This window comes from Scardinius erythrophthalmus, assembly GCF_964197995.2.
Source record: "Scardinius erythrophthalmus genome assembly, chromosome: 12".
NCBI classification, from domain to species: domain Eukaryota; kingdom Metazoa; phylum Chordata; class Actinopteri; order Cypriniformes; family Leuciscidae; genus Scardinius; species Scardinius erythrophthalmus.
Window position 1 is genome coordinate 21,448,193 of NC_138232.1, and position 12,903 is coordinate 21,461,095.

The 12,903-nt window shown below is 37.0% G+C and overlaps 1 protein-coding gene across 2 annotated transcripts in view; it reads left to right on the forward strand.

Annotated features, from left to right (window-relative positions):
• The window catches only part of btbd8 (BTB domain containing 8), a 30,897-nt gene that overhangs the window by 508 nt on the left and 17,486 nt on the right, over positions 1-12,903 (forward strand). Inside the window, exons 2-6 of one of the 2 annotated variants that reach the window (XM_081380552.1) lie at positions 1,154-1,312; positions 3,144-3,323; positions 3,521-3,654; positions 3,800-3,917; positions 9,314-9,403. In XM_081380552.1, coding sequence (XP_081236678.1) covers positions 1,209-1,312; positions 3,144-3,323; positions 3,521-3,654; positions 3,800-3,917; positions 9,314-9,403 — 626 coding nt within the window. In that variant the 5' untranslated portion in view covers positions 1,154-1,208. The remainder of the gene's footprint in view (positions 1-1,153; positions 1,313-3,143; positions 3,324-3,520; positions 3,655-3,799; positions 3,918-9,313; positions 9,404-12,903) is intronic. The other variant, XM_081380551.1, reaches the window with a different exon arrangement.

Sequence of the window (12,903 nt, forward strand, 5' to 3'; positions counted from 1 at the left end):
ATTTTGTGTAAATAGTATTATTTTATGACTGGTTTATGAAAGCACGCTTGTTTTGACTGCTCTCTCATATGAAAACTCTAAGGTGTGAATGCTAATCATGCTAACAGATTAGATTTGTCCATCTCCAAGCTTTATAATAGCCTATATCATGACTTTGCGTAAGTTGAGCCTAACCTTTAATAATCAATAATTTACTTGATTATAATTGTGCATACTCACAGCTGCTGCTGACCCATGTTTGACTTGGTGGTCAAAGATCTGATAGGGGAACTGAAGGTGTAAGTTAACGTTAGGCGTTCAAACCCCATGTGTCAGTTCTAAATCTAAAAGCCCTGTCAATGAATAATTAACTGTATATATATATATATATATATATATATATATATATATATATATATATATATATATATATATATATATATATATATATATATAATATAGGTGCAACCCTTTCACTTCTTATCTCCATAATAACCATACATCACCCTTATCTGGAAAAATCTCAATTGTTTTCTAAAGTGCTTGACTTAATATAATGACAGCAATATTGGGCATAGCATTTCTTTTGCACATGCACACCTAATTTTCCACATAAATATTAAACAATTAAATATGATTGGGTTTAGGAAAACATGCAAAGTAAAATGTCCATATTATATATACCATACAAACCCCATTCTGCTTCTAAATAGCCTATTAGCTTCAGAAAACCCATATATTGACTGCAGCCAAACAAGTTGTTTGATGTTGGTTACATTTACAGTATTCAAAATCCTTTTTTTTTTTTGAGTTAATATTGTTTCTCGGCTTACTTGTAAGACATGTAATAGTTGTTTATTATATTAATTTATTTCATAGATATTTTTTTCCACATTGGAACATTGGAAATATCTTTTGTTTTATCCTATATGGGGCTATTTTTTTTAATATTACCCTTCTAGAACACAACTAAAATGAAACAATGACAAAATATACAAACAAATAAATAAATAAATAAACACATTGATTGACCATGAAGATTGTTATTGTTATAAGTGTACATTATAGGACACTTTAGTTTAGACAAAAGCTTCCCTCATTTATTTGTTGTAGAAAAACAGATAGTGAAGATGCGGTTAGGAGACTGAATTGTATTTCTTATTTTCCTCATTAGATGTTCGTCATGACAGAAATGTGCTGACGTTTGTGCTCAGCAGTTTGGCAATAACATGTCATCCACCGAGGCTGCCAGGGAGTTCCAAGCTAAAGAGCGCAAATGCAGAAACCAGCTGAAGAGGCGACTGGCAAATGCTTTGTCAGGAGACCTGAACCGGTAATTATCACCTTCAACATGAAAGACATTTGTTATGCTTTTTCAAAACTTGTATGAATTGCTAATAGTAGCATAGAGTATCACTGTTGTTATATGACGCACTCTTAGCAACCAGTGTAGTCAAATCACGCCGACCTGCTTTAATGTTTGCACAGCTTATGCCACTCCCTTTGCTGATTTCATACTGTATGCAAACTCTGATCATTTGCTTTATGTGAACTTACGCTACCATTCGAAAGTGTGAATTAAATAAAAATACATTTTTATTTTCTAACAAAAATATTTTAGACATTTTTAAAAGAAATGGATAATTCTGTTCATAGCATTGATCAAAACTGCTGTCAAATTTGACAAATTTCTCTAGAAAAATAGTTATTTTGTTTATGCATGCACAATATATTGGTACAAACATCTGATCTTATTATTATTTTTTCTGTCAGCATTGGATTTGTGCATTCTCATTCCTCTATTTTTTTTTTTTTCGTCATTTAGCACTCAATTAAGTTAATCTTTAAAACCACAAAAAATATATTATTAGTAATAATTTAAACATTGTTGATTTGTAATCTTAAGCGAATCTCAGAATGATTATTTTTTGATACGGCACATTAATATGCTGTGATGCCTAAATTCAATTGGAATTTATTTTAGTTTGCAGTGTTTTATTTTTAATTTATTTAGACAAAATTATTATTTGAATTGTAATATTATTAAATATTGCCTATAACATGAAAATTATTATCGATATTGAATCAGTATCGTCCAGAACTGTAATGCCAGTACATCCCTGCTATTGTTGTTTTGCGAGATGATGACTACTCAATGCACTACTAGTCTTGAAAGAACAAAGCATACATATTTTCTTTTAAAAGGTTATGTCCTCCTTTTCATTCCAACCTGTAGTGTGCTGCGCCCTTCTGCCATCTGAAGCTTGTGGCATCACGGGAACTGTAGTTATTACTCATGGTCCACATCGCAGTTTTATTTAGGATGGAAATGCAACTCTCTTTCTCCCACTTCTTCATCTCTCTGTGCTCACATCGGAGGAGAGAGGACTTCAGCCACATCAATGCCCAGCACAAAGGCCTAGGGCAACAGAGGATTCTGGGTCACCCAGATTAAGCACACTGCAGCAGAAGATGCCAAAAGGAGGCTGACAGTGATGTTGATGTGAAGTTGGAGGAAGAGCCTCCGTCAGTAAAGACTCTCTTTTTAGATTTAGTGCCTCAGTGATGCTTTAGTGATAGTTCTTGTATTCTCTTGAGACCCATTAGTGGTGTTGTGTGTTTTTATTGTGCAGTTAGTCAGCCTGTTTCAATGCTGAAAGCCTGTTTCAGTAAAATATTTGGCTAACTGAGATATAACATTGAAAACGTTTAAAAGAGATCACGTCACTGAGATATCGCAATTATGAGAAGTGTGAAAATCTGAAAAATAAATAAATAATAAAAAGGTAATTGCGGCTTTATATTGCACAATTGTGACTTTATTTCTTTCTTTTTTTATTGTAATTGAGAGAGACTATATTTCATGATTGCAACTCTATCTCATAGTGTGACTTTATTTCTTATTTTACACATTATCATAGGATTACCTTTTTTATTTTTATATTTATTCAAAACACTACAGACCCTTAGAAAAGCAATGTATGTATTTTTATGTAATTATTGTTAGTTGGTGTTGCTAAATGCAACAAAATAGTAAGAGGCATTGAGCAATTAATTTGTTACAAGACAAAATGTTATTCCAGGGAAAAAAAAGCACCCGCACTAACAAACAGAGAGAACATAAAACCCCCTTCTGCAATAACTGTGATCTCTTTCTACAATAGGCTGCTGCAGGAGGAGCTGGAGACTGACGTCACTCTGTGTGTGGGTTCTGTTGTTCGGCTGAAGGCCCACAGAGCGGTGCTGCTGGCCCGAGCTCCTCACCTCCTGCTGGGAACCGAACCAACTACACCTGTCATACACCTGCAGGGGATTGAACCTGCAGCCCTCAAGCACTTCATACAGTACATAATGGCATTTCTGTATTACTCTTCACAACCGACCTAATCAGTATTATTATTGCAGTAAAGCTAAAGCTGTTTTTAAAACATTTTCATAAAAATGTAAAATAAAACCATGGATCAACGTTGTACCTGTAACTGTAAAAGAGTTGAGCTATACGTGTTTGGTAAAATGTTACATGTTGCTCTTGCTATAACAGAAACGTGTACACAGATGACAAGCGCCTGGCAAAGGAAAGCACTGCCTTAAATATACACAACGGCCATTCGCTGGTAGTGAACGGCACTGCTGAAGACGGCCCTGATGTTGACTCTCAGGTCAGCTCTGACTCGGGTAAGGACAACATTTCCAGTTACATTGCAGAAATCTTACTGTTCTTTACTGGAGCTGCATTAGTGCTGCTCTCTATTTATGAGTAGTAATAGCCACACGATTGCACGTTGTGGCTCATTCTGCTTAATTTCTCTTTGTTTGTCAGGTTCAGAGAATTTCGAGTCAGCATCTGGGCTTGGGGCAGATCTTTTGGCTCTGTATCACATGGCTGATATGTCTGACATCAGCATTCAGGTGGCAGATAGAGTCTTTTCAGCACACAGGTAAAGTCATCATGACCAGCTTTCTGCAGCTTTTGCATAAAATTACCAATGTGCTTGTGTCTCACTTTTCTTAAATCGTTTATGTAGCAGGGTTCAGAAGTTGCAGACCATTTTGAACAAGGAAATAAACAGTTCTAGGATTTTGTTGTGATGTAAAGTCATGAAGCGATTTTTAAGGATTAAAAATTATTGCATAGTAATCAAATAAGCAAATTTGGGACCCTTGAAACATTCTCAAATTAAATTGAATAACATGATGATCAGGTTTAACCAAACTTGTGGAGTTCATGCAGCTAGAGTGCTGCTGTCAATAAAGTAAAAGTGGGACATACCAAATAGTAATACATTCTAAATACATGTAAAAATGTAAAATCCTGACAATTGAAAATGCCTTTTACATTCGAAAAGAATGGAAATAATGCAAAATAGAAGCATTTTCATTGTAGTGGTCTTAGACATTTGGTCTCTATTACATGGAGTTTCACTAATTCTAAATGTATCATTTAACCAGCTGTTCAACCATGACATTCTCTTTCTCTTTCACTATTTCACTCTTTCAGTTTGACTGTTTGTGTGAAAATTCAACACACTATGGTTTTTCATTCAAATCCAGTGATATTACAGTAGCCTCAGTACTTTATGCAGAGATTCAACACCTGCATGAAGACACTTGTCAGCAACAATTATTTTTTTTAATGAAAACATAAAAAAATAGATGAACAGTAACAAAAATGGATTGTTACGCTACTAGCAGCACAGCCCTACTGCGGTCTACTGTTGTTTAGACAAACAGGTAGTCCCACGCTAAACTCATACTATAACAAACTGTAAAAAGAATTACAAAGTACTTTTGTATTTTCAATAGAGATGCGCTGAAATAAATATTCTGTCCGATATGTTAAAGGTCCCGTTCTTCGTGATCCCATGTTTCAAACTTTAGTTAGTGTGTAATGTTGTTGTTAGAGTATAAATAATATCTGTAAAATTATAAAGCTCAAAGTTCAATGCCAAGCGAGATATTTTATTTAACAGAAGTCGCCTACATCGAACGGCCGGTTTCTACTTCCTTCTTTAATGATGTCACTAGAACAGTTTTTTGACTAACCTCCGCCCACAGGAATACACAAAAAAAGGGGGCGTGGTCTTGTTGCGCTCCCACGGAGAAGAGGAAGAGTTGCGTTTGTAGAGTGTGCTTGTCGCCATTTTGTTGCGCTGTTATTTTCATCCCGGAGTCCAATCATCTTTGTTTGGCCTTCCCTGAGCGCACGCATCTCCACGTTATGGTAAGAGGCGTGACCTTTCCGGGCAACGTGCACTAAGCTGTTGTCGAATCACAACACAGGAACCGCTGGCACAATCAGAACTCGTTACATATTTCTGAAGGAGGGACTTCATAGAACAAGGAAGTCATCAGCCCGTTCTTAGGACAGTGTAAACAGCGGTATACAGATAAGTAAATTGTGTGAAAAATACTGAGTTTTTTTACACGCGAAACATGAACACGTGTTATATTGCACACTGTAAACACAATCAAAGCTTCAAAAACACACGAAAAACGGGACCTTTAAAGGGGTTAGTTCTCCCAAAAGGAAAAATATTCCATAATGTACTCAAAGGATTGTACTCAAGCCATCCTAGGTGAATATAACTTTCTTCTTTCAGCCAAACACAATTGGAGTTGTATTAAAAATATCCTGGCTCTTCCTGGCTTTGTAATGGGAGTGAATGGTACCAATTTTTTTTTGAAGCCCAAAAAAGTGCATTCATCCATCATAAAAGTAATCAATACGACTCCAGAGGGTTGATAAAGACTTTCTCAAGCAAGCGATTTTTGTAAGAAAAATATCCATAATTATAACTTTATAAACTGTAATCACTATCTTCCGGTAATGTCCGTCCACAAGATAAATGGCCATTTACTCGTTTATTTGCAAGTTGGAGCTAAACTGTACTGGACCGTGGCCTTCCAGGACCGAGTTTGGACACCCCTGCAATATAGCTTGATACCGATTAAAAAGTTAAAAATTCCCCAGTATCACCCGATATATGGTACTGTGCATCTCTGATATTCAGTGCTGGGTGGTCTGACTTAAGTGAAACCAGCAATAGTTGCTGTTTCATAAATTCCCAGGAGGTGGCAGAATTACAGTTTCTCCTACGTGAAACAGCTAAGTCAAAGCTAATCCGAAAGAAACTAAGTGAATATAATCTGACATTGAAAACCGAAATACCCAAAAATGATATTTTGCATACAACACACCAATTTGCAGTGAATGCTGATGATATTAGCAATGTGACACGTGTACGATCGTGTTATGAAGATGAATTACAGCATTGTTGTATTTGTGTAGTTTTCTGTCATTCATTTTCTTGTTAGCATCTTTGTTTGGTGCTGCAGAGGTTAGAGCAGTTGCCATGACCTGTTACTATAGCAACAGGCTCTCCGTCATCATCAGCCAGGAGCTGCATCTCTGCGGGTTTAGGTTGTATGGATGGAGAGAGAGAGCGATCTGCAGTCCTGATCAGTATGTCAGGCTTGAGGTGACTGCTGCAGATCTGTCAGTCTCACTGCAGGATACATACACCAGAACAGCACTGGTCATTTGCACAGGCGTGCTAATTATGACTTCACACATGGCTAGCTTATGAATATTATCATTTAAAATCCCGGTTTTAAATAGATAATTTATTAAAATGGATTTTTCTGACTTGAAACTGAAATGATAACAGTACAATTAGAAATGCAAAATTCATTTATACAACTTCTATGGCTAATTGAATTGCTATATTTATTTAACATAAAGCAACTTAAACATATTTTAGAGGGAGAAATAAATCCTATTAGCCAGTTATAGTGCTTAATAAATAAACTTGTGACATTTAATTTTACAACGTCATCCACAGCCGCTGACAGTCCCTGACTGTTGTAGGTCAGTCGATAAATGTGTGTCATCAATTAAATACTGTATAAAATATGACTTGTTGGATCTATGGTACTTCCTTTTTGAATGTTAGACGTTTAGACTGTCTTAATGTAAAAATAAAACCCAAAATAGCATGTATGTCAAAGGCAGAATTTTGTTTGATACTTTTTCAATGGAAATGGAAAAGCAATTGAACGGAGTGCACATATGTGGACTGTATGACACATGAACGAAGTGCTCTACAAATGGAGATGCTTCCTCTGAAATAGATCCATCACTGCCATCATGTAAAAGTGACTGGAAAATTGACCATGACAAAAAGACCCTTAGACCCCCTATTAGCAGGGGCAAGCAGTTCTGTCCGAATAATAATGTGTTATAGCATTTTTTTGTGAGCGTTATTCTTAGCCTCCCTCAGTCATCACTCTTAGAGCTGCAGTTTGTTTGAGAGGAGACCAGAAGTGACACGTTGTAAAATAAGAATCTATTTATAGCGAATGTTTATGGCAGATAGAGAATAATGGGGCTGTTGGTTGAGAGAGATAAGGAGGACTGAGAGGGAGAAGATGAGGGACATAAGTGAGCGTAAGACTGTAGATCATATGAAGTGTCACCAACTGTGTCTAATGCTGCCTTCAGGGAAGTTTTTATTTGTGGCTTCGGAAATCGTAATTATGATTTGGTGCAACAAATTTAGAGCAAATGATGTGCATTTAGTGTGTAATTTATGTGTTATCTATGTATTTTATCATTATTGTTTTGCCTGATGGGACATGTAGTTTAGTAGCACAAGCCTGTTGCCTCATAAACCAGTTAGATTAGATCTTTTTTTTGTCTTTATGCATTTATGCTATTTTTATGCTTTTATGCTATTAATTTTTTTTTAATCCGGTTCTTTTAATTTGTTAAAAAGTACATACAAGTTTATTTTATAATCAACATGACTTGAAATTTTTTTTTTTTCATTTCTGAATCCAAATAGATTTATGTAAATTTAAATATATATATATATATACATACATAGTTCTATGGGCCTGACATTTTTACTTAATGCTACATGTATCATTCTGATATCACAATGAAGAAAAAACTCCATTAAAAGAATGAAATTCTTGTTATGTAAACTATGCTAATAGAGTAGATATATTAAGCGTAATCTTGTTGTGAAACTCTAGATGGCGGCGGCGCAGGATGATAGTTCCTTAAAGTCCCCCCCCCCCCCCCCAAAAAAAAATAGACAGCAACGCCATTACCAATTTAAAGGCCCAGAAAGGTAGTAAAGACATTGTTAAAATAGTTCATGTGACTACAGTGGTTCAACGTCACTCACTACATGATACAGGCTGATTGGTTGCACTTGCAGTCATTGAGCTTGCTAATCAACATTTAAATGGTTTGGTTCAGTTTTTGCTGTTAGCAAGTCTTGCAGTATGCTATCAGAGACCCTCTACCTCCCCCTGCTCCACCTGTATAGATCTGCTATGGGTAATTTAATGTATGCTATCAGTATGTGCTACATGCTCACAGCAGCGTGTCTCTGAATGTATTGGCAGTAGCAAATCTCCATACTTGCTCTGCAGCTGTACCATCAGATCCACCAAGACCATGTACATTAACATTGTACCATGCTAGAAATGTGTCATGATAGCAACATATTTAAAACTGTTTAATAATAATGACAGTAAAATGATAAACAGTAAGTTTTTCAAACCCATATGAAATCCACATGATTAGTCAAGTCAAATTTATTTATATAGCACTTCATACAATACAGAGTTTTTAAAAGAAGCTTGACAGTAATAAGAAAATAACAGTGTTCTTGAATTTCTTTAATTATGAAACAAATACAATTTTAGCTGTAAAGCAGCTCTAAAAAGACAATAGTGTCAATATTCAGCTACATTTAGTCCACTGTTGATTTATTCAATTAAGCTAAATAACTAAAAAGTATATTAAATTATGCAATAAGCTTAATTCAGCTATAAGCAGCTTTACAGACAGCAATAGTGTCATTATTCAGCTCAAGTCAGTTCAGTGTTCAATAACAGTGCTGGTGTTGCAGAGTTCATCAATTATGAAACAAATTCAATTCAGCTATAAATCAGCTCTACAGAAGACTTTCAGAAGAAGTACTTTTCTAAGAACTTGAAACATGACAGCCATCGGGATGTGTTTGTGAAGGTAATCAACTCACTAGGTTTGAGTCAGAGCCACAGTCATCACCATCTTCTAAAATATTCAACAAAACATTACATCTTCCTCCCTCCATTTCAAAGTCCTCTTTATATTCTTGATTTTTTTTTTCTACATCCCCAAACATATCATTCAGTGAATAACACACACAAGCACGCACACACATTTTTCCTGTGGCTGTTTTACAAATATCGATCCTGGGTAATGTGGCGTGAAGCGTGTGTGAGTGATAGGGGAAACTGACGTTGTCTGTGTGTATGTTTTTTTCCTTTCCCATAGGGCCATTCTGTGCGCACGCTCGCAGTATTTCCGAGCGATGTTGTGTGGCAGTTGGATGGAGAGTTTGCGTCAGTGTATCACTCTGCAGGGGTAGGTTATGCCGTATAACCATCAAAACGGGACAAATCACTGCAACTCATCATCTACCCTCCAAACACATAACACACATACACAAACACCTAGTACAAATACAAGTAATACTCTGTCATGTTTAGTTTTTGTCATCATTTAAAGGTATGTAAAGGATAATGTACAGCAAGCCAGTCATTATATTAAACTCTTTGTAGCTCTTGCTGTTTATTCTTTTACCGGTTCCGGGTATTATGTGTACAGTTGTGGTCAGAATTATTGGCACCCCTGGTAAATATGAACAAAGATGGCTGTAAAAATAAATCTGCATTGTTTATCCTTTTGATCTTTAATTAAAATAATTTGCAAAAATCTAACCTTTCATTGAAGTAAAAGAATTGAAAGTAAGGGGAAAATCACATTATGAAATAAATGTTTTTCTCCAAAACAGATTTTTTTCTAGTAAGATATATCTGAGAGCCTGGGACTTCCTGCATTTAAGATGACAAAGCAGGGCTTCAATTTAAGAAGATCTATAGTTCATGTATTTCTCTTTTAATAATGTTTTAGATTGAACCTGTGGCCCTTGTGCGTGCAATCCATGTCATTTAAAAATCTAGACTCTTTGTGTTAAGTTAGGCCATATGTGTGATCTGACTTGTCGCAGAGTTCAGCATGAGTACTTAGTCAGACCTTCTCCCGGAGGAGGATATTCCAGCCACCAGCAATCAATTATTCATTGCTCAGTCTGTGTCTGGGAAAACCAGGATACTGTGTGTAGTGTTTCATGCTGGGCAGTTCAATCCATGATGTGTATCAAAAATAGACTTTTGTGGATTTAAGTAAGCAAGTAAGTAAGTAGACTTCATTAATCCCACACCAGGGAAATTCACTTATTACAGCAGCTCAAAAAAAAAAAAAAAAAAGTACAGAAAAACACATTGATATAATAAGTGCTAAATAGTGTTGTTACTGCAATTAAAGAGTCTAACTGCTATTGAAAGAAAGGACCTGCGGTAGTGCTCCTTCTTGCTCCGTCTGTCTATTGTAAAACCGCACTTAGCTTTTACTATACTATTATCAAAACACAATATTGAGAAGAATAAAATACCTGATGCAGATTTTTCTGAGCTCTGTGACAAAAAAAGACCAAAAAAAAAAATGTAAATGCCCTTTTATTTTATTAATTTTTATAGTTTTTTAATTTTGATAATTCATTCTTCATTAGAAGATTTAGGCCTACATCTTTGGATCTTTTTCTCATAGTTTGATCTCTGATTCTGGCTGTTCTACAAGTGTAGTTGAAGAGTAGGTAGTGCCAATGATTGACATAAACTAGACTATGTCCACCTAAACTTTGTTTTTCAATAGAAATTATGTCAACACTGTAAATAATTTCATGGGGTCTATCACAGCAAATTTTCAAAAACACATTGGTATTTATTAATCTTAGTTAATGCTATTTGTAACATTTTAATATGATAAAGATAGATAAAGATAAAGATAAATAGGTACTGCAGTCCAAATTCAAAATATCAGAGAACGTTGTTTCCCCCGCCCCCTCCTCGACGCTCACGAGAGTTGCCAGTTTTAGCACACGCAACAGAACGAACGCGACTGACGACGAAAACCGAGTAGACTGTAAGTTAATGAGTTGATTTATCCGCGTTTTAATATGCTCTCGTTCATAGAGATTTTTAGATGGATACCGAGGCTTTTTAGGTTGTGTGGAATCTGCAATCTCTGACCAGTTTGTTTGCTCGTTTCCAAGGCTGCGATACGCTGTGTTTCCTGCCAACTGACATCCCAGGGTGTCGAAATACTATTGGGTGAACAGGCAGTGGGCGAGATCACACAGACCAAAACAAAACCCGACTGACAACACGGAATGTGTAAAATAATAAGTAAAATAACTGGCTGTAGAAGTGTTTTTCAGAAAAACGAGTATGTGAACTTTAGCATGTTTTCTAAATATCTCCAAACATATTATGGTATTTTTATGCTTTAGTAGAGTAAAAAAGTTTCATACAGCACCTTTAACAAGGCTAGATAAATGCTATAAATTTTTTGTATTAAGTAATGTTACCATGTAAATGCATTAAAGGTGCAGTAAACGATTTATGAGAAACACTGTTGATATTTGAAAATCAACTCCCAAACACACTCCTACCCAAAAGAAACACACCCCTCCTTCCCTTCATTGCTCCTCCCCCCAAACATGAACATGCTAGTATGCAACAAAGGCAACGACTAACAGCTCAAATGATTATGGATGAATCAGCTGTGATTCAACAACAACAGAATATTTTGGTTCTGTAAAATGTCTCGGGTTACGACTGTTACCCTTGTTCCCTGAGAAGTAGTAAAGTCATAGTATTGACGCTTTGCGGACGCCTCTTTGTTATTGCGTCTGAAGCATGAAGCATGTGTGAAGTCAGTCCAGTGACGAAACAATAAAAATAAAAGCTTATCCAGTATGACTGGCGTTAGCTTCAAAAGAGCCAAAGCAAGTCAATAACAGGGATGCAGGAAGTATGACAGGGCGATGCAGCATCTTGTTCCCTTCTCAGGAAACAAGGGTTACAGTCGTAACCTAAGATGTTCCCTTTCGAGTGAACTTGGGCTGCCTCATAGTATTGACGCTTGCTATGGGAAAGATAATACCCAAACCGCCATGCTTACAAGTACCTGTCTGTGCGAATACTGCGAGCACACTTAAGACGAGCACATTGTGAAGTTTAAATCATAAAATCTTACGAATGTGAGCGGAGAGGACCAGCCTGCCACCTGAAACCTCTCGATGACCGTATTCATAGCATCGCCAAAGAGGCCAGGAAAAAAAAATTGTCTTTCTCTTTGATGTCAGACAGATGTAACCAGAGATGCCTCTCTGTGGCTGCCATAGAACGGCTGATGGCTCTGGCCGTCTCTTTGGTGGCCCGGAGACACAAAACCGTGGCCTGACGTAACTCTTTAACTGCGTTGGGCCCACCCCCTTGCCTTCGTCAAGGTCTCTTAGCAGGTCCCCCTGGTATGTCTGCAAGACGGCCATCATGTACAGACACGCTCATCCTGTTTGTTTCTAGGATGAGCGCCCTGCTTCTCGGTCGACCAATTCTCGGTTTAATTTAGCAATGGCACTGGTTATTACTCGGGGGATAGAGATGGCGAGTTCCCAAAATCCCCCGCTTCGATGCTCAGCACATCCAACTCCTCATAGCTGGACAGCTGAAGCACCTGGCTCTCTCCCCGTGCGGAAGAAGCCACAGCACAGGCTTCCGATCCCAGCACGGGAGCGCTGGATGCCTGGAGGCCAAAGACTCTCCAAAGATCCCAGATGGAGAATTGCAGAGATTAGTTGAGTCTTGGGGTCAGAAAGCCTTAAAAAAAAAAAGAAAAACAAGAAGCCGCAGCACAGACTTCCAATCCCAGCAAGAGAGCGCTGGATCCCTCAGTTAAAGACAGAGAGAAGGCCGTCTCTAACCCCTTCGCGAGATCCATCTGCGAACCCCACAATCTCA